Below are 21,236 nucleotides of genomic sequence, written 5' to 3'. Positions count from 1 at the left end.
AAAACCAAACATACGAACAAAATAAAATAAATAGTATAGATATGTACAAATAAAATAGAGTAAAAAAAAATATGTACAAACATATCTACATATATACAGGTGCTGTGGGGAAGGGAAGGAGGTAAGATGGGGGGGATGGAGAGGGGGACCAGGGGGAGAGGAAGGAAGGGGCTCAGTCTGGGAAGGCCTCCTGGAGGAGGTGAGCTCTCAGCAGGGCCTTGAAGGAAGAGGGCATCATCATCAATCGTATTTATTGAGCGCTTACTATGTGCAGAGCACTGTGCTGAGCGCTTGGGAAGTACAAATTGGCAACATATAGAGACGGTCCCTACCCGACAGCGGGCTCACAGTCTAAAAGGGGGACTCCTAGTCGACGGGGCTATGACCCGTCGGTCAGTCAGTCGTACTTATTGAGCGCTTCCTGCGTGCGGAGCGCTGGGCCGAGCGCTCGGGAGAGGACGAGACGACAATAAACAGACGTGTGCCCTGCCCACAAGGAGCTGACAGCCTAGAAGGGGGGAGACGGGCGGGAAGGGAAAGAAAGAAATGAGGGACGGGGACGTAGAACCGTGCTTTGCACATAGAAAGCGCTTAAGAAATGCCATTATTATTATTATTATTATTAGAGGGTGTGGGGCTGGGATGATGTCGGGGTAAATGATAACGTCGGGGAGAGGGATGGCGTCTACTAAGTCTGTCGGACTCTCCCAGGCGCTCAGTCCAGTGCTCTGCACGCAGTAGACTGGACGGTCCTTGAGGGCAGCGACTGCATCTACTACTACTAATGATGATGATATTTGTTAACAATAATAATAATAATAATGATAATAATAATGATGGCATTTGTTAAGCGCTTACTACGTGCCAAGCACCGCTCTGAGCACCGGGGAGGCTACAAGGTGATCAGGTTGTCCCCCGTGGGGCTCACAGTCTCCACCCCCGTTTTCCAGATGAGGGAACTGAGGCCCAGAGAAGCGACTCGCCCAAAGTCACCCAGCTACCAAGCGGCAGGATTAGAACCCACGACCTCTGACCCCCAAGCCTGGGCTCTTTCCACTGAGCCACGCTGCTTCTCCGTTAAGCGCTTACTAGGTGGCAAGCACCGTCCTCAGCGCTGGGGCGGAGCCGACCTCATCAGGATGGACGACGTCCCCAAATCTGCCAGGAATAATAATAATAATAATGGTATTTGTTAAGCGCTTACTATGTGCCAAGCCCTGTTCTAAGCGCTGGGGGAGATACAAGCCCATCAGGCCGTCCCTCGTGGGGCTCACAGACTTCATCCCCATTTTGCAGATGAGGAAACTGAGGCCCAGGGAAGGGAAGGGACTTGCCCAAGGTCACCCAGCGGACAAGTGGCGGTCCTCTTGATTTCCAGGCCCGCACTCCACCCATGCTGCTTTTCCACGCAAATTCTACTGTCCTCTCCCCAGCGCTTAGTCCAGTGCTCTGCACACAGCGAGCGCTCAATAAATAGGATCGATCGTGTCTCCTAACGTGACTCTCTTCTCCCAAGGGCTCACTGTATTCGTTTTTATGATGGCATTAATTAAGCGCTTACTATGTGCCAAGCACCGTTCTAAGCGCCGGGGAGGTTGCAAGGTGGGACAACCTGATCACCTTGTAACCTCCCCGGCGCTTCGAACAGTGCTTGGCACATAGTAAGCGCTTAATAAATGTCATTATTACTATTCTCTGGGCCTCGGTTCCCTCATCTGGAAAATGGGGACTAAGACCGTGAGCCCCCCGTGGGGCAACCGGATCACTTTGTAACCTCCCCGGCGCTTAGAACAGTGCTTTGCGCATAGTAAGCGCTTAACAAATGCCATCATTATTATTATTATGGAAGGCCCGTCTCCTCCAGGAGGGCTTCCCTGACTGCGCCCCCCACTTTTCCTCTTCCCGACTCGCTCCCTTCCTTCATCCCAGCCCCGCACCCCCTATATCCCCCTCCCTCATTTCTTTCTTTCTCTTCCCCCGGAGACTCTCAGCTCCTTGTGGGCAGGCAGTGGGTCTGTTTCTTGTTATAGGGTCCTTTCCCCAGCGCTTAGTACAGTGCACTGCACAGAGGAAGCGCTCAGTAAATACAACTAAGCTATCACCCCGCTGGATTCTCCCAAGCGCTTGGCACAGTGCTCTGCGCACAGCGAGCGCTCAATACGACTGACTGTAATGGGCAGGGAATGTGTCTGTTCTGTTGTCCTCTCCCCAGCGCTTAGTACATCATCATCATCAATCGTATTTATTGAGCCCTACTGTGTGCAGAGCACTGTACTAAGCGCTTGGGAAGTCCAAATTGGCAACATCTAGAGACAGTCCCTACCCAACAGTGGGCTCACAGTCTAAAAGGGGGAGACAGAGAACAAAACCAAACATACTAACAAAATAAAATAAATAGAATAGATATGGACAAATAAAATAGAGTAAAAAATATGTACAAACATATATACAGTACAGTGCTCAGCACACAGGAAGTGCTCAGTAAATGACTGACTGAGCTCGAAGTGGGAGGGGAACATGTCTGTCCTATCGCTCTTGGACTCTCCCAAGCGCTTGGCACAGTGCTGTGCGCACAGTGAGCGCTCAGTACGACTGACTGTGATGGGCAGGGAATGTGTCAGTTCTACTGTCCTCTCCCGAGCGCTTAGTACAGTGCTCGGCACACAGGAAGTGCTCAGTAAATACAACTGACTAGTCGAAGTGGGCAGGGAACGTGCCTGTCCTATCGCTCCGCCGGACTCTCCCCAACGCTTGGCACAGTGCTCTGCGCACAGTGAGCGCTCAGTACGACTGACTGCGGTGGGCAGGGAAGGTGTCAGTTCTACTGTCCTCTCCCGAGCGCTTAGTACAGTGCTCAGCACACAGGAAGTGCTCAGTAAATACGACTAAGCTCAAAGTGGGCAGGGACCATGCCTGTCCTATCGCTCCGCCGGACTCTCCCCAACACTTGGCACAGTGCTCTGCGCACAGTGAGCGCTCAGTACGACTGACTGCGGTGGGCGGGGAATGTGTCAGTTCTACTGTCCTCTCCCCAGCGCTTAGTACAGTGCTCGGCACACAGGAAGTGCTCAGTAAATACGACTGACTAAGCTCGAAGTGGTCGGGGAATGCGTCTGTCCTATTGCTCCGTCGGACTCTCCCAAGCGCTTGGCACAGTGCTCTGTGCACAGTGAGTGCTCAATATGACTGAATGCGGTGGGCAGGGAAGGTGTCAGTTCTACTGTCCTCTCCCCAGCGCTTAGTACAGTGCTCAGCACACAGGAAGTGCTCAGTAAATACAACTGACTAGTCGAAGTGAGTAGGGAACGTGTCTGTCCTATCGCTGTTGGACTCTCCCAAGCGCTTGGCACAGTGCTCTGCACACAGTGAGCGCTCAATAAGACTGTGGTGGGCGAGGAATGTGTCAGTTCTACTGTCCTCTCCCCAGCGCTTAGTACAGTGCTCAGCACACAGGAAGTGCTCAGTAAATACAACTGACTAGTCGAAGTGAGCAGGGAACGTGCCTGTCCTACCGCGCCGCCGGACTCTCCCTAACGCTCGGCACAGTGCTCTGCGCACAGTGAGCGCTCAGTACGACTGACTGCGGTGGGCGGGGAACGTGTCAGTTCTGCTGTCCTCTCCCCAGCGCTTACCTCAGTGCTCCGCACCCACTAGGTGCTCAGTAAATACGCCGGACAGACCGCCTGATGTCTCGCCCAGCTCGTCGCGGGTCGGGAACGTGTCGGTGGGTCGCCATCCTGTCCTCTCCCCAGCGCTCAGTGCAGTGCTCTGCACGCCGGAAGCGCTCAGTACAGTGCTCTGCACGCCGGAAGCGCTCAGTACACCGTCCAGAGGGGCTTGTGGCGCAGGGGGCGGCCTCACCTGGTAGGTGGTGTCGAAGCTGTCGTACATGAACCGGGAGATCAGAGCCGTCTTCCCCACTGTGGGAGGGGGGTCAGGGGTCAATGACTTGTCCTTTCCAAGCGCTTAGTACAGTGCTCTGCACACAGTAAGCGCTCAATAAGTACGACTGAAGGAAGGAGGGGACCCCTCCATCCCCAGTGCGCCTCCCAGCTCCCTCCCTTATTCATTCATTCAATCGCCTTTATAGAGCGCTTACTGCGTGCAGAGCACTGTACTAAGCGCTTGGGAAGGACAAGTTGGCGACTCCTTAGACCCAGGTGTGCACGGCCTGATCCCCCCAGCTCCCTCCCTCATTCATTCATTCATTCAATCGCCTTTATAGAGCGCTTACTGCGTGCAGAGCACTGTACTAAGCGCTTGGGAAGGACAAGTTGGCAACTCCTTAGAACCAGGTGCGTGCGGCCTGGTCCTCACAGCTCCCTCCCTTATTCATTCATTCATTCATATTTGTTGAGCGCTTACTGTGTGCAGAGCACTGTACTAAGCGCTTGGGAAGGACAAGTTGGCAACTCCTTAGACCCAGGTGTGCGCGGCCTGGTCCTTCCAGCTCCCTCCCTTATTCATTCATTCATTCAATCGCATTTATTGAGCGCTTACTGTGTGCAGAGCACTGTACTAAGCGCTTGGGAAGGACAAGTTGGCAACTCCTTAGAACCAGGTGTGCGCGGCCTGGTCCTTCCAGCTCCCTCCCTTATTCATTCATTCATTCATTCAATCGCCTTTATTGAGCGCTTACTGTGTGCAGAGCACTGGACTAAGCGCTTGGGAAGGACAAGTTGACGACTCCTTAGACCCAGGTGTGTGCGGCCTGGGCCTCCCAGCTCCCTCCCTTATTCATTCATTCATTCACCTTTATTGAGCGCTTACTGTGTGCAGAGCACTGTACTAAGCGCTTGGGAAGGACAAGTTGGCAACTCCTTAGACCCAGGTGTGCGCGGCCTGGTCCTCCCAGCTCCCTCCCTCATTCATTCATTCATTCAATCGCCTTTATTGAGCGCTTACTGTGAGCAGAGCACTGTACTAAGCGCTTGGGAAGGACAAGTTGATGATTCCTTAGACCTTGGAGTGCGGGGCCTAATCTTCCCAGTTCCCTCCTGCCCCTTCCTTCCTCTCCCCCTCGTCCCCCTCTCCATCCCCCCCATCTTACCTCCTTCCCTTCCCCACAGCACCTGTATATATGTTTGTACATATTTATTACTCTATTTATTTTACTTGTACATATCTATTCTATTTATTTTATTTTGTTAGTATGTTTGGTTTTGTTCTCTGTCTCCCCCTTTTAGACTGTGAGCCCACTGTTGGGTAGGGACCGTCCCTCTATGTTGCCAACTTGGACTTCCCAAGCGCTTAGTCCAGTGCTCTGCACACAGTAAGCGCTCAATAAATACGATTGATTGATTGATTGACCCAGGGGTGCGAGGCATGGCCTCCCAGCCCCCTCCTGCAGATGCAGCAGCGTGGCTCAGTGGAAAGAGCCCAAGCTTTGGAGTCCGAGGTCATGGGTTCAAATCCCGGCTCCGCCAACTGTCAGCTGGGTGACTCTGGGCGAGTCACTTCACTTCTCTGGGCCTCAGTTCCCTAATCTGGAAAATGGGGATGAAGACTGGGAGCCCCCCATGGGACAACCGGATCACTTTGTAAGCTCCCCAGCGCTTAGAACAGTGCTTTGCACATAGTAAGTGCTTAACAAAGTCCATTATTATTAGAGAAGCAGCGTGGCGCAGTGGAGAGAGCCCGGGCTTTGGAGTCCGAGGTCATGGGTTCAAATCCCGGCTCCGCCACTTGTCAGCTGGGTGACTTTGGGCATGTCACTTGGCTTCTCTGGGCCTCAGTTCCCTCATCTGGAAAATGGGGATGAAGACTGGGAGCCCCCCATGGGACAACCGGATCACTTTGTAAGCTCCCCAGCGCTTAGAACAGTGCTTTGCACATAGTAAGTGCTTAACAAAGTCCATTATTATTAGAGAAGCAGCGTGGCTCAGTGGAAAGAGCCCGGGCTTTGGAGTCCGAGGTCATGGGTTCAAATCCCGGCTCCGCCAACTGTCAGCTGGGTGACTTTGGCCAAGTCACTTCATCGTCATCATCGTCAATCATATTTACTGAGCGCTTACTGTGTGCAGGGCACTGTACTAAGCGCTTGGGAAGTATAAATTGGCAACATATAGAGACAGTCCCTACCCAACAGTGGGCTCACAGGCTAAAAGGGGGAGACGGAGAACAAAACCAAACATACTAACAAGATAAAATAAATAGATATGTACAAGTAAAATAAATAAATAAATAAATTTATTCTTCACTTCCCTGGGCCTCAGTTCCCCCATCTGGAAAATGGGGATGAAGACAGGGAGCCCCCCGTGGGGCAACCTGATCACCTTGGAGCCCCCCCCCCAGCGCTTAGAGCAGTGCTTTGCACATAGTAAGCGCTTAATAAATGCTATCATTATTATTGTTATTATTATTATTATTGTTATTATTATCCAGCTCCCCCCTGCAAACCCAGCTCCCTCCTGCAGATCCAGCTGCTTCCTGCAGACCCAAGCGGTCAGGAACCCTCTGCTCCCCGAGAAACACCGGCTTGAACTTGCGCAGCGACGCCCCAAACTCGCCGACGCCATGCCGGTTGCGGGAATAACCAGGCCACCCCCGCGCGCTGCGTCACTTCCGCCCATTTGACGTCACCCGCCCGGGCATGACGTCACCGGGGAGCGCGCCCGAGGCGCAGCGCGCAGGCGCGGCCACGCCCACACGCCGTAGCACGCAGCGCCCACGCAGGTCACGCCCACCTACACCACGCCCACTCAGGCCACGCCCACTTACTTTGCCCACGCGGGTCACGCCCATTCGCCTCGCGCCGCGCAGGCCACGCCCACTTACGTCACAGCACGTGCGTCACGCCCTTCTGCGCCACGCCCATTCGTTCATTGCAATCAATCAATCGCATTTATTGAGCGCTTACTGTGTGCAGAGCACTGGACTAAGCGCTTGGGAAGTCCAAGTTGGCAACACATACATTCCCTACCCACAGCGGGCTCACAGTCTAAAAATTCCATCGTATTTACCGAGCACTTATTGGGTGTAATAATCATTCATTCATTCAATCGTATTTATAATAATAATAATAATAACGATGGTATTTTTTTGATGGCATTTATTAAGCGCTTACTATGTGCAAAGCACTGTTCTAAGCGCTGGGGAGTTTACAATGTGATCAGGTTGTCCCACATGGGGCTCACAGTCTTAATCCCCATTTTACAGATGATGTAACTGAGGCACAGAGAAGTTAAGTGACTTGCCCGAAGTCACACAGCTGACAAATGGCGGAGCCGGGATTTGAACCCATGGTATTTGTTAAGCGCTTACTATGTGCTAAGCCTGGTAAACTGTGCATAGTGTAACTATGTGTTACACTGTTCTAAGCGCTGGGGAGGTTACAAGGTGATCCCACGGGGGGGGCTCACAGTCTTCATCCCCATTTGACAGATGAGGTCACTGAGGCCCAGAGAAGTGAAGTGCCCTGCCCAAATAATGATGGCATTTATTAAGCGCTTACTATGTGCAAAGCACTACTCTAAGCGCCGGGGAGGTTACAAGGTGATCAGGTTGTCTTCTAATTCTTCGGGAAGGCGGGGGTGGGGGCAGCAACGGGGGCAAGAGTAAATGGGTCATGCCTGATCACCCTGTATCCTCCCCAGTGCTTAGAACAGTGCTTTGCACATAGTAAGCGCTTAACAAATGCCAATTATTATTATTATTATTATTCCACGGGACGGAGGGGGGGACAGCAATAGGGACGGGGTTAACCGGGTCATACCATTCCACGGGAAGGCGGGGGTGGGGGGCAGCAATGGGAGAGAAGGGTGAATGGGTCATACCATTCCTCGGGAAGGCGGGGGTGGCGGGGCAACAACGGGGACAAGAATGAATGGATCATATCATAAGCGCTCAATAAATATGATTGATTGATTGATTGATTGATATCATTCTGCGGGGAAGGCGGGGGTGGGAGCAGTAATGGGGACGGGGTTAAGTGGGTCATACCATTCCACAGGAAGGCGGGGGTGGGGGGGAAGCAATGGGGACGAGAGTGAATGGCTCATACCATTCTAGGGGAAGGCGGGGGTGGGGGGCAGCAACGGGGACATGAGGGAATGGATCATACCATTCTGGGAGGAGAAGGGGGTGGGGGGCAGCAATGGGGACGGGGTTAACTGGATCATACCATTCCACGGGACGGCGGGGGTGGGGGCATCAATGGGCTTTGAGGTGATTGGGTCATACCATTCCACAAGGAGGCGGGGGTGAGGGGCAGCAATGAGCCCGGAGGTGATTGGGTCGTACCATTCCACGGGGAGGCGGGGGTGAGGGGCAGCAATGAGCCTGGAGGTGATTGGGTCGTACCATTCCACGGGAAGGCGGGGGTGAGGGGCAGCAATGAGCCCTGAGGTGATTGGGTCGTACCATTCTACGGGAAGGGGCGGGGGGATGCAGTGACGGGGACGGGGGGGATTGGGTCGTACCATTTTATGGGAAGGGGGTGATTGGATCATACCATTGTCACTTCATCATCAATCAATCAATCAATCGTATTTATTGAGCGCTTACTATGTGCAGAGCACTGTACTAAGCGCTTGGGAAGTACAAATTGGCAACACATAGAGACAGTCCCTACCCAACAGTGGGCTCACAGTCTAAAAGGGGGAGACAGAGAACAGAACCAAACATACCAACAAAATAAAATAAATAGAATAGATATGTACAAGTAAAATAAATTAATAAGTAGAGTAATAAATATGTACAAACATATATCCATATATACAGGTGCTGTGGGGAAGGGAAGGAGGTAAGATGGGGGGATGGAGAGGGGGACGAGGGGGAGAGGAAGGAAGGGGCTCAGTCTGGGAAGGCCTCCTGGAGGAGGTGATCATCATCATCAATCGTATTTATTGAGCGCTTACTATGTGCAGAGCACTGTACTAAGCGCTTGGGAAGTACAAGTTGGCGACATATAGAGACAGTCCCTACCCAACAGTGGGCCCCAGTCACTTCTCTGGGCCTCAGTTTCCCCGTCTGCAACATGGGGATGGAGACTGAGCTCCATCTGGGACTGTAGCCAACCCGGGTGGCTTGAGAAGCAGAGTGGCTCAGTGGAAAGGGCCGGGGCTTGGAAGTCAGAGGTCGTGGGTTCGAATCCCGGCTCCGCCAACTGTCAGCTGGGTGACTTTGGGCAAGTCACTTCACGTCTCTGGGCCTCAGTTTCCTCATCTGCCAAATAAAGACTGTGACACGCCCCACCGTGGGACAACCTGATCAACTTGTCACCTCCCCAGCGCTTAGAACAGTGCTTTGCACATAGTAGGCACTTAATAAATGTTGTTATTATTATTATTATTGTCTGCCGGGAGACCTTGGGCGAGTCATTTCCCTTCTTTGGGCTTCAGTTCCCTCATCTGGAATAGGGGGGCATTAAGAGTGTTAATAATGCCATCATTCGTTCATTCCATCATATTTACCCAGCGCTTAGAACAGTGCTTTGCACATAGTAAGCGCTTAACAAACGCCATCATTATTATTATTATTTAGTGCTTACTGTGTGCAGAGCACTGTACTAAGCGCTTGGGAAGTACAAGTAGGCAACATCGAGAGACAGTCCCTACCCAACAACGGGCTCACATTATTATTATTATTATCATCATCATCATCAAATACCACGATTATTATAATTTTCCCCAACACATATCATTCATTCGGTCGTATTTATTGCGCGCTTACCGTGCTAAGAGCACTGGACTAAGCGCTCAGGAGAGCACGACAGAGGTAGCACATGCAAACCCTGCCTGCCAACAGCTGATCTACCAGGGAGACAGACAAATCGATAATAATAATAATAATAATAATAATAATAATGGCATTTATTAAGCGCTTACTATGTGCAAAGCACTGTTCTAAGCGCTGGGGAGGTTACAAGGCGATCAGGTTGTCCCATGGGGGGGCTCACAGTCTTAATCCCCATTTTACAGATGTGTTAACTGAGACCCAGAGAAGTGAAGTGACTTGGCCAAAGTCATACAGCTGACAATTGGCGGAGCCGGGATTGGAACCCATGATCTCTGACTCCAAAGCCCGAGCTCTTTCCACTGCGCCACGCTGATAATAATAATAATAATAATAATAATATTTCTTAAGCGCTTACTATGTGCAAAGCACTGTTCTAAGCGCTGGGGAGATTACAAGGTGATCAGGTTGTCCCACGGGGGGCTGACAGTTTTTAATACCCATTTTCCAGATGAGGGAACTGAGGCACAGAGAAGTGAAGTGACTCGCCCAAAGTCACCGAGCAGACAATTGGTGGAGTAGGGATTTGAACCCATGACCTCTGACTCCAAAGTCCGGGCTCTTTCCACTGCGCCACGCTGATCCGATCGATAGTTGATCATGAGCCCACTGTTGGGTAGGGACTGTCTCTATATGTTGCCAACTTGTACATCCCAAGCGCTTAGTGCAGTGCTCTGCACAAAATAAGCGCTCAATAAATACGATTGATAGTATTTATTGAGCGCCTGCCACACGCAGAGCCCTGTAGTAAGCGCTTGGGAAGGGCCCAACTGAATTAGGAGACACAGTCCCTGCCCTGGAGGAGTTTACAAACTAGCAGAAAGTCAAATAAATTATCGAGGAAAAAAATCCACCGATTTGGATGCCCAGCATCCCTGCCAGGCTGGTGCTGGAAGAACTATGTTGCCAACTTGTCCTTCCCGAGCGCTTAGTACAGTGCTCCGCACACAGTAAACACTCAATAAATGCGACTGAATGAATGAATGAACTAACTGAACGGCGTGGGGGGCTTCTAGGTCCCCCCCAAATCGGCCCGAGGGATTTTTCGCCCTCTGACATAATCCGGGAATTTCCTTTTTTTGCCCCCCAACCCTTCCTGCCCCTTCCCCCAACAAGATCAGGGGGGTTTAGGGGGTGGGAGGCTGCAGGTGGGGGGTGGTGCTCACAGTTTGGGGGGCTTCGGGAGATGGGGAGGAGGAAACTGAGGCCGGGAGGAGTAAAGGGACTTGCCCAAAGTCGCGCAGCAGACAAGGGGGCCGAGCCGGGATTAGAACCCAGGTCCCCTGACGCCCCCAGTTCTGTGAGCAATGACTCCGATAACTACTTACCACCCCCAGTAAGTATCAGATGATGGATCGATCAATCGATCGATCAGTCCTCTCTGGCTCGGACCCAGTAGGGGGAGGCCCCTCCCTCCATCTCTCCCCCAGCCCCTCCGTCTCTCCCCTAACCCCCCTCTCTCTCCCCCAGCCCTCCTCTCTCTCCCTCAGCCCCTCTATCTCTCCCCCAGCCCCCCATCTCTCCCCCAGCCCCCCATCTCTCCCCCAGCCCGCCTATCTCTCCCCCAGCCCCCCATCTCTCCCCCAGCCCTCCTCTCTCTCCCCCAGCCCCTTTATCTCTCCCTCAGCCCCTCTACCTCTCCCCCAGCCCTCCATCTCTCCCTCAGCCCCCCATCTCTCCCCCAGCCCCTCTATCTCTCCCTCAACCCCTCTATCTCTCCTTCAGCCCCTCTACCTCTCCCCCAGCCCCTCTATCTCTCCCCCAACCCCTCTATCTCTCCATCAACCCCTCTATCTCTCCCTCAACCCCACTATCTCTTCCCCAGCCCCTCTATTTCTCCTTCATCCCCTCTATCTCTCCCTCAACCCCTTTATCTCTCCCCCAGCCTCCCATCTCTCCCCCAGCCCCTCTATCTCTCCCTCAACCCTTCTATCTCTCCCCCAGCCCCTCTGTCTCTCCCTCAACCCCTCTATCTCTCCCTCAGCTCCTCCATCTCTCTCCCAGCCCCTCTATCTCTCCCTCAACCCTTCTATCTCTCCCCCAGCCCCTCTGTCTCTCCCTCAACCCCTCTATCTCTCCCTCAGCCCCTCCATCTCTCCCCCAGCCCCTCTACCTCTCCCCCAGCCCCTCCATCTCTTCCCCAACCCCTCTATCTCTCCCCCAGCCCCTCTATCTCTCCCTCAGCCCCCCATCTCTCCCCCAGTTGGGCCCCTCCAGCCCCCCATCTCTCCCCCAGCCCCTCTATCTCTCCCTCAACCCCTCTATCTCTCCCCAGCCCCTCTATCTCTACCCCAGCCCCTCTATCTCTCTCTCAACCCCTCTATCTCTCCCCCAGCCCCTCTATCTCTGTCAGCGCCCCTCCATCTCTCCCCCAGCCCCCCATCTCTCCCCCAGCCCCGTCATCATCATCATCATCATCATAATAATGGCATTTATTAAGCGCTTACTGTGTGCCAAGCACTGTTCTAAGCACTGGGGAGGACACAAGGTGATCAGGTTGTCCCACTTGGGGCTCAGTCTTCATCCCCATTTTACAGATGAGGTCACTGAGGCCCAAAGTCACCCAGCTGACGAGTGGTGGAGCCAGGATTTGAACCCATGACCTCTGACTCCAAAGCCCATGCTCTTTCCACGGAGCCACGCTGCTTCTCTTCTCATCTCTCTTCCAGCCCGCCCCCTCTCTCCCCCAGCCCCTCCATCTCTCCACCAGATCCTCCCATCTCTCCCCCAGCCCCTCCATCTCTCCCCCAGCCCCCCTCAATCTCCCCACCAGATCCTTCCATCTCTCCCCCAGGTCCTCCCATCTCTCCCCCCGGCCCCTCCATCTCTCCCCCTCGCCCCCCCTCCATCCCCCCATCTTACCTCCTTCCCTTCCCCACAGCACCTGTATACATGTATATATGCTTGTACATCTTTATTTATTTATTTTATTTTACTTGTACATATCTATTCTATTTATTCTATTTAGTTAGTATGTTTGCTTTTGTTCTCTGTCTCCCCCTTTTAGACTGTGAGCCCACTGTTGGGTAGGGACTGTCTCTAGATGTTGCCAACTTGGACTTCCCAAGCGCCTAGTCCAGTGCTCTGCACACAGTAAGCACTCAATAAATACGATTGATGATGATGATGATGATGATCCTCCCATCTCTCCCCCAGGTCCTCCCATCTCTCCCCCCAGCCCCTCCCATCTCTCCCCTCAGCCCCCCTGAACCTCCCCACCAGATCCTCCCATCTCCCCACCAGATCCTCCCATCTCTCCCCCCGGCCCCTCCATCTCTCCACCAGCCCCTCCATCTCTCCCCCAGCCCCCCTCAATCTCCCCACCAGATCCTCCCATCTCCCCACCAGATCCTCCCATCTCTCCGCCAGCCCCTCCATCTCTCCCCCAGCCCCCCTCAACCTCCCCACCAGATCCTCCCATCTCTCCCCTCAGCCCCTCCATCACTCCCCCAGCCCCTCCATCTCCCCACCAGATCCTCCCATCTCTCCCCCCGGCCCCTCCATCTCTCCACCAGCCCCTCCATCTCTCCCCCAGCCCCCCCTCAATCTCCCCACCAGATCCTCCCATCTCCCCACCAGATCCTCCCATCTCTCTCCCAGGTCCTCCCATCTCTCCGCCAGCCCCTCCATCTCTCCCCCAGCCCCCCTCAACCTCCCCACCAGATCCTCCCATCTCTCCCCTCAGCCCCTCCATCACTCCCCCAGCCCTCCATCTCCCCACCAGATCCTCCCATCTCTCCCCCCGGCCCCTCCATCTCTCCACCAGCCCCTCCATCACTCCCCCAGCCCCTCCATCTCTCCCCCAGCCCTCCATCTCCCCACCAGATCCTCCCATCTCTCCGCCAGCCCCTCCATCTCTCCATCAGCCCCTCCATCTCTCCCCCAGCCCCCCTCAATCTCCCCACCAGCTCCTCCCATCTCTCCACCAGATCCTCCCATCTCTCCCCCAGCCCCTCCATCTCTCCCCCAGCCCCCCTCAATCTCCCCACTAGATCCTCCCATCTCTCCCCCAGGTCCTCCCACCTCTCCCCCCAGCCCCTCCATCTCTCCCCCAGCCCCTCCATCTCTCCCCCAGCCCCTCCATCTCTCCCCCAGCCCCATAAATCTAGCCCAGCAGGGCCCCCAGAGGTGGGGGATCCCCTCTCCCTTCTTTGGACTCCCACCTCCAGGCCGAATCATCCATAAACACTACTGACTGATTGATTGATCTCCCCAAGAAGGGGCTCCGCAGGCCCCGGCCCCGCAGCGTCGGGTCAGAGGATGGTCAGCTCCCGGGTGTCCTTGTCGCCGTCCCGCGCTTTGTGCCGGTCGAAGAGCCTCCTTAGGGCGGCCACGTAGAGGCCCTGGTAGCGATCCACTATCTCCTGGCTGGGATCCTCCAACTTGGGAAGCGGCAGGGGCTCTCCCACGGTGGGGAGAGTAGGCCTCATCACCCCCCCCGTCCCCTCCCCGCCCCTCGCCCCCTCCTATCCACCCACCCGGGGACCCCCGACAACCCTGGAGGGCTCACCGACGGTGGTGACGGGCCTGTTGAAGGTCAGGACGCCCCAGGAGCCTCGAGTGAGGCCGCGGCCATGGACTAAGCACACGGAGGCGCCCAGGAATTTCTCGAGGCCCCGCCGGACCCGGTGGTAGATCCTCGACCCCTCTGAGACCATCTTTTTTTTTTTTTTTTTTTTAATGGCATTTGTTAAGCGCTTCCTATGTGCAAAGCACTGTTCTAAGCGCTGGGGAGGCTACAAGGTGATGAGGTTGTCCCACGAGGGGCTCACAGTCTTCATCCCCATTTTACAGATGAGGGAACTGGGGCCCAGAGAAAAGTCACACAGCTGACAGGGCGTTGTTTTCTCCGAAGGAGTAGGAGGGCACCCGGTAGTACAGTGCTAAGCGCTTAGTACAGTGCTCTGCACACAGTAAGCGTTCAATAAATACGACTGATGATGGGCGCTGCCAGGGGACGGAGGGGTCAAGCTCGGGCCCGGCCCCGACTGTGACCGCCACCCACAGCTGCGGAGCCCCGGGCCCGGGCGTCAGAGGTGGTGGGTTCTAATCCCCGTCAGCTGGGTGGCTTGGGGCGAGTCGCTTCGCTTCTCTGGGCCTCAGTGACCTCATCTGGAAAATGGGGGTGAAGGTTGGGAGCCCACCGGGGGACAACCTGATCGCCTTGTGTCCACCCCGGCGTTTAGAACAGTGCTTGGCACATAGCGCTTAATAAATGCCCAGATGGGGGTGAAAACTGTGACAACCTGATCGCCTTGTAGCCACCCCAGCGTTCAGAACAGTGCTTGGCACATAGTAAGCGCTTAATCAATCGTATTTATTGAGCGCTTACTGTGTGTAAAGCACTGTACTAAGTGGTTGGGAAGTACAAGTTGGCGACATATAGAGACGGTCCCTACCCAACAGTGGGCTCACAGTCTAGAAGTGGGCTCACAGTCTAGAATAAAAAAATGAATTTAATAATAATAATAATAATAATAATAATAATAATAAATTAATAAATGCCAAAATGGGGATGAAGACTGTGAGCCCCCAGTGGGACAACCTGATCGCCTTGTAGCCACCCCAGCGTTTAGAACAGTGCTCGGCACATAGTAAGCGCTTAATAAATGCCCAAATGGGGGTGAAGACTGTAAGCCCCCCGGGGGACAACCTGATAGCCTTGTAGCCACCCCGGCGTTTAGAACAGTGCTTGGCACATAGTAAGCGCTTAATCAATCAATCAATCGTATTTATTGAGCGCTTACTGTGTGCAGAGCACTGTACTAAGCGCTTGGGAAGTACAAGTTGGCGACATATAGAGACAGTCCCTACCCAACAGTGGGCTCACAGTCTAGAATAAATAAAAGAATTAATAAATAATAATAATAGTAATAATAATAATAAATAATCAATGCCAAAATGGGGATGAAGACTGTGAGCCCCCCGTGGGACAACCTGATCGCCTCGTAGCCACCCCGGCGTTTAGAACAGTGCTTGGCACATAGTAAGCGCTTAATAAATGTCCAAATGAGGGTGAAGACTGTGAGCCCCCCGGGGGACAACCTGATCGCCTTGTAACCTCCCCAGCGCTTAGAACAGTGCTTGGCACATAGTAAGCGCTTAATAAATGCCATCATTATCATTATTATTAATAATAATTCGGGTATTTGTTTAGCACTTCCTAGGACAGTTATGTCCGTATTTGTCATTTTATATTTTTGATGCCCGTCTCCCCCCTCCACAAACCTGTCGGCTCGCTGTGGGCGGGGAATGTGTCCGTTCATTGTTGTATCGTCCTCTGCCGAGCACTTAATACATCATCAATCATATTTATTGAGCACTTACTATGTGCAGAGCACTGTACTAAGCGCTTGGGAAGTACAGTGCTCTGCACACAGTCAGCGCTCGATAAAGATGATGGACTGGCTGGCTAATATGTCCATCTCCCCCTCTAGACTGTCAGCTCGTTGCGGGCAGGGACTGTCACGGTTTATTGTCGTGTTGCACTCTCCCGAGCGCTTAGCCCAGTGCTCTGCACACAGTAAGCGCTCAATAGATCCCACTGATTGACCGACCGTCTCCCCCTCTAGACTGTCAGCTCGTTGTGGGCAGGGAATCTGTCCGCTTATTGTTATAGTGTTCTTTCCAGCGCTTAGAACAGTGCTTTGCACTTAGTAAGCGCTTAATAAATGCTATTATTATTATTATTATTTCCCGAGCGCTTAGTCCAGTGCTCTGCACGCAGTAAGCGCTCAATTCATTCATTCAATCGTCTTTAACCTCCCCAGCACTTAGAACAGCGCTTTGCACATAGTAAGCGCTTAATAAATGCCATTATTATTATTATTATTATTTATTGATCACTTACTGTGTGCAGAGCACTGGGCTGAGCGCTTGGGAAGTCCAAGTCGGCAACGTCTAGAGACGGGCCCTGCCCAACAACGGGCTCACTTCATTATTATTATTGTTATTAACAAATACCACGATTATTATTATTATTGTCCCGAACACGTATCATTCCTTCGGTCGTATTTATTACGCGCTTACCGTGCGCAGAGCACTGGACTAAGCGCTCAGGAGAGCACGACAGAGAGGTAGCACATGCAAACCCTGCCTGCCAACAGCTGATCTACCAGGGAGACAGACAAATCGATAATAATAATAATGATAATAATAATAATAATAATAATAATAATGACTAAGCACTCGGGAGAGCACGACAGAGGTAGCACATGCAAACCCTGCCTGCCAACAGCTGATCTACCAGGGGATCAATCAATCAATCGTATTTATTGAGCGCTTACTGTGTGCAGAGCAGTGTACTAAGCGCTTGGGAAGTCCAAGTTGGCAACATATAGAGACAGTCCCTACCCAACAGTGGGCTCACAGTCTAAAAGGATCGATAATAATAATAATAATAATGGCATTTATTAAGCACTTACTATGCGCAAAGCACGGTGACAGCGGGCTCACAGTCTAGAAGGGGGAGACAGACGACAAAACAACACATATTAACAAAATAAAATAAATAGAATAGTAAATATGGACAAGTAAAATAAGAGTAATAAATCTGTACAAACATATATACAGGTGCTGTGGGGAGGGGAAGGAGGTAGGCCTTCCCAGACTGAGCCCCCTCCTGCCCCTCCCCACAGCACCTGTATATATGTTTGTATGGATTTATTACTCTATTTATTGATTTATTTTACTTGTACATATTTATTCTATTTATTTTATTTCGTTAATATGTTTTGTTGTCTGTCTCCCCTTTCTAGACTGTGAGCCCGCTGTTGGGTAGGGACTGTATATGTTGCAAACTTGGATTCCCCAAGCGTTTAGTGCAGTGCTCTGCACACAGTAAGCGCTCAATAAATACGATTGAATGAATGAATGAATAAATACGAATTGAATGAATGAATGAATGGTAGGGACCGTCTCTATATGTTTCCAACTTGGACTTCCCAAGCGCTTAGTGCAGTGCTCTGCACACACTAAACGCTCAATAAATACGATTGAATGAATGAATAAATGAATGTTGGGTAGGGACTGTCTCTATGTTTCCAACTTGGACTTCCCAAGCGCTTAGTACAGTGCTCTGCACATAGTAAGCGCTCAATAAATACGATTGAATGAATGAATGAATGAATACATAGGGGCCGTCTCTATATGTTTCCAACTTGGACTTCCCAAGCGCTTAGTGCAGTGCTCTGCACACAGTAAGCGCTCCATAAATGCAGTTGAATGAATGAATGAATGAATGTTGGTTAGGGACCATCTCTCTATGTTGCCAACTTGGACTTCCCAACCGCTTAGTGCAGTGCTCTGCACACAGTAAGCGCTCAATAAATACAGTTGAATGAATGAATGAATGTTGGGTGGGGACCGTCTCTCTATGTTTCCAACTTGGACTTCCCAAGCGCTTAGTGCAGTGCTCTGCACACAGTAAGCGCTCAATAAATACAGTTGAATGAATGAATGAATGTTGGGTAGGGACTGTCTCTCTATGTTTCCAACTTGGACTTCCCAAGTGCTTAGTACAGTGCTCTGCACACAGTAAGTGCTCAATAAATACGAGTGAATGAATTAAGCGCTCAATAAATACGACTGAATCAATGAATGAGGGCCTGCCATATAGTCAGCGCTTAACACTGCAATCATTATCAGGTAGGGGGTCGTTTCTTTACGATACTTGCAAAACTCCTACTCTGTGCCAGGCCCTGAACTCTCCCCTGGGGGGGGGGAATCTCAGCAAATGGGGTTGGACCCAATCCCTGCCCACCGTGGGGCTCGCGGGCCCCATCCCCATTTGACAGAAGAGGAAACTGAGGCCCAGAGAAGGGAAGTACAGTTCTAAGTGCTTCGTACAGTGCTCTGCACACAGTAAGCGCTCAATAAATACGATTGAATGAATGAATAAAGTGACTTGCCCAAGGTCGCGTGGCAGAGTCGGGATTAGAACCCCGGTTCCCCCCCTTGTAGACTGTGAGCCCACTGTTGGGTAGGGACCGTCTCTCTTATGTTGCCAACTTGGACTCCCCAAGCGCTCAGTACAGTGCTCTGCACACAGTAAGCGCTCAATAAATACGATTGATTGATTGACTCCCATCGAGAAGCAGGGCGGCCAACTTGCTATGGCCGGGCCTGGGAGCCGGAAAGTCGTGGGCTCCGATCCCGGCTCCGCCTCTTGTCTGCTGTGTGACCTTGGGCCAGTCACTTCACTTCTCTGGGCCTCAGTTCCCTCATCTGGAAAACGGGGATGGAGACCGTGAGCCCCACAGGGGACGGGGGCCGTGTCCGACCCCATTTGCTTGTAACCACCCTGGCGCTTAGTTCCACCTGGAACACAGTAAGCGATCAAACACTCACTGTATATATAGTGTGTATATATACAGTGTGTATATACATATACATATACATTGTATTTATAGTGTAAATATACATATACACACGTATATATACTATATATACATATATACAGTGTATATATACAGCATATATAAATATATACTGGCATATGTACAGTATATATAAATATATACCTGTATATACACAGCACACATATATACCTGTATACATACAGCGCATATATAAACCCGCATATATATATACCTGTATATATACAGTATACGTAAATATATACCTGTATATATACAGTATACGTAAATATATACCTGTATATTCCTGTATATATACAGTATACGTAAATACATACCTGTATATATAAATACATACCTGTATATACAGTATATTATTACTCTATTTATTTATTTATTTATTTATTTTACTTGTACACTTCTATCCTACTTATTTTATTTTGTTGTATGTTTGGTTCTGTTCTCTGTCTCCCCCTTTTAGACTGTGAGCCCACTGTTGGGTAGGGACTGTCTCTATGTGATGCCAATTTGTACTTCCCAAGCGCTTAGTACAGTGCTCTGCACATAGTAAGCGCTCAATAAATACGATTGATTGATTGATTGATTGATTGATTATATGTTTGTACATATGTATTCTATTTATTTTATTTTGTTTTATTTTATTTTGTTAATACGTTTGGTTTTGTTGCCTGTCTCCCCTTTCTAGACTGTGAACCCGCTGTAGGGACTGTAGGGACCGTCTATGTTGCCAACTTGTCCTTCCCAAGCGCTTAGTACAGTGCTCTGCACACAGTAAGTGCTCAATAAATACGGTTGAATGAATGAATGAATGAAATACCATACCTCTAGCCTGCCAGCTTGTCGTGGGCAGGGAATGTGTGTTTACTGTTGTATCATCCTCTCCCAAGCGCTTAGTACAGTGCTCTGCACTCTGTAAGCGCTCAATGAATACGACAATGAATTGTGGGCGGGCGCTTAGAACAGTGCTTTGCACATAGTAAGCGCTTAATAAATGCCATTATTATTATTATGTGTCCGTTTGTATCCCCCCCAGCGCTTAGAACAGTGCTTGGCGCATAGTAAGCGCTTAACAAATGCCATCATCATCAGGAAAATGGGAATGAAGACTGTGAGCCCCAGGTGGGACAAACTCATCACCTTGTATCCCCCCCCCACAGCGCTTAGAACAGTGCTCAGCGCATCATCATAATAATAATGATATTTGTTAAGCGCTTACTATGTGCAAAGCACTGTTCTAAGCACTGGGGGGATACAAGAGAAGCAGGGTGGCTCAGTGGGAAGAGCCCGCGCTTTGGAGTCGGAGGTCGTGGGTTCAAATCCCGGCTTCGCCACTCATCAGCTGGGTGACTTTGGGCAAGTCACTTCACTTCTCTGGGCCTCAGTTCCCTTATCTGTAAAATGGGGATTAAAACTGTGAGCCCCCCCGCGGGACAACCTGATCACCTTGTAACCTCCCCAGCGCTTAGAACGGTGCCTGGCACATAGTAAGCGCCTAACAAATGCCGTTATTATTATTATACTGTCCTCTCCTAAGCACTTAGCACAGTGCTCCGCAAACAGTGCTCAGTAAATACGACGGAATGAACAGACGATTACAGCATTTGCTAAGCGCTCACTACGTGCCGGGCACTGGACTAAGCGCCGGGGTGAATCCGAGCCAGTCGGGCCGGACCCGGTCCCTGGCCCCCGTGGGGCTCGCGATCTCCACCCCCATTTTCCAGATGAGGGAACCGAGGCCCAGGGGAAGGCAAGTGACTGGCCCAAGGTCACACAGCCGCGATTAGAACCCAGGACCTTCTGACCAGGCTGCTTCTAAGGAGACGCAAATATCCCTCCGACGTTTCCTCTACCTCCGAGCGATTTCTGCGCCGTCTCCCTCTCTAGACTGGCTGCGGGCAACGTGCTCCCCTACTCCTGTTGCCTCGTTCCCTCCCAGGCGCTCAGTACAGTGCTCCACCCGTGATAAGCGCTCGGCGATACCACCGATTGAGACCAGGGTGGCCGCTTGTCCGCTGGGTGACCTTGGCCGAGTCACTTCACTTCCCTGGGTTATATGACGCCAATTTGTCCTTCCCAAGCGCTTAGTACAGTGCCCTGCACACAGTAAGCGCTCAATAAATACGA

At 51.6% G+C, this 21,236-nt stretch overlaps 1 protein-coding gene across 3 annotated transcripts in view; it reads left to right on the top strand.

The window, feature by feature from the left end:
* Nucleotides 1-6,831, top strand: part of PDZD11 (PDZ domain containing 11) — a 52,687-nt gene extending 45,856 nt beyond the window's left edge. Inside the window, exon 6 of one of the 3 annotated variants that reach the window (XM_038748388.1) lies at nucleotides 6,385-6,831. In XM_038748388.1, the coding sequence (XP_038604316.1) occupies nucleotides 6,385-6,482 (98 nt within the window). In that variant the 3' untranslated portion in view covers nucleotides 6,483-6,831. The remainder of the gene's footprint in view (nucleotides 1-6,384) is intronic. The other 2 variants (XM_038748386.1, XM_038748385.1) reach the window with 2 other exon arrangements.
* The last annotated feature ends 14,405 nt before the right edge of the window (nucleotides 6,832-21,236 follow it).

Source organism: Tachyglossus aculeatus, chromosome 6 (assembly GCF_015852505.1).
Source record: "Tachyglossus aculeatus isolate mTacAcu1 chromosome 6, mTacAcu1.pri, whole genome shotgun sequence".
Classification (NCBI taxonomy): Eukaryota; Metazoa; Chordata; class Mammalia; order Monotremata; family Tachyglossidae; genus Tachyglossus; species Tachyglossus aculeatus.
The sequence above is the reverse complement of the archived record's forward strand: the minus strand, read 5'-3'. Positions and strand labels throughout refer to the sequence as shown.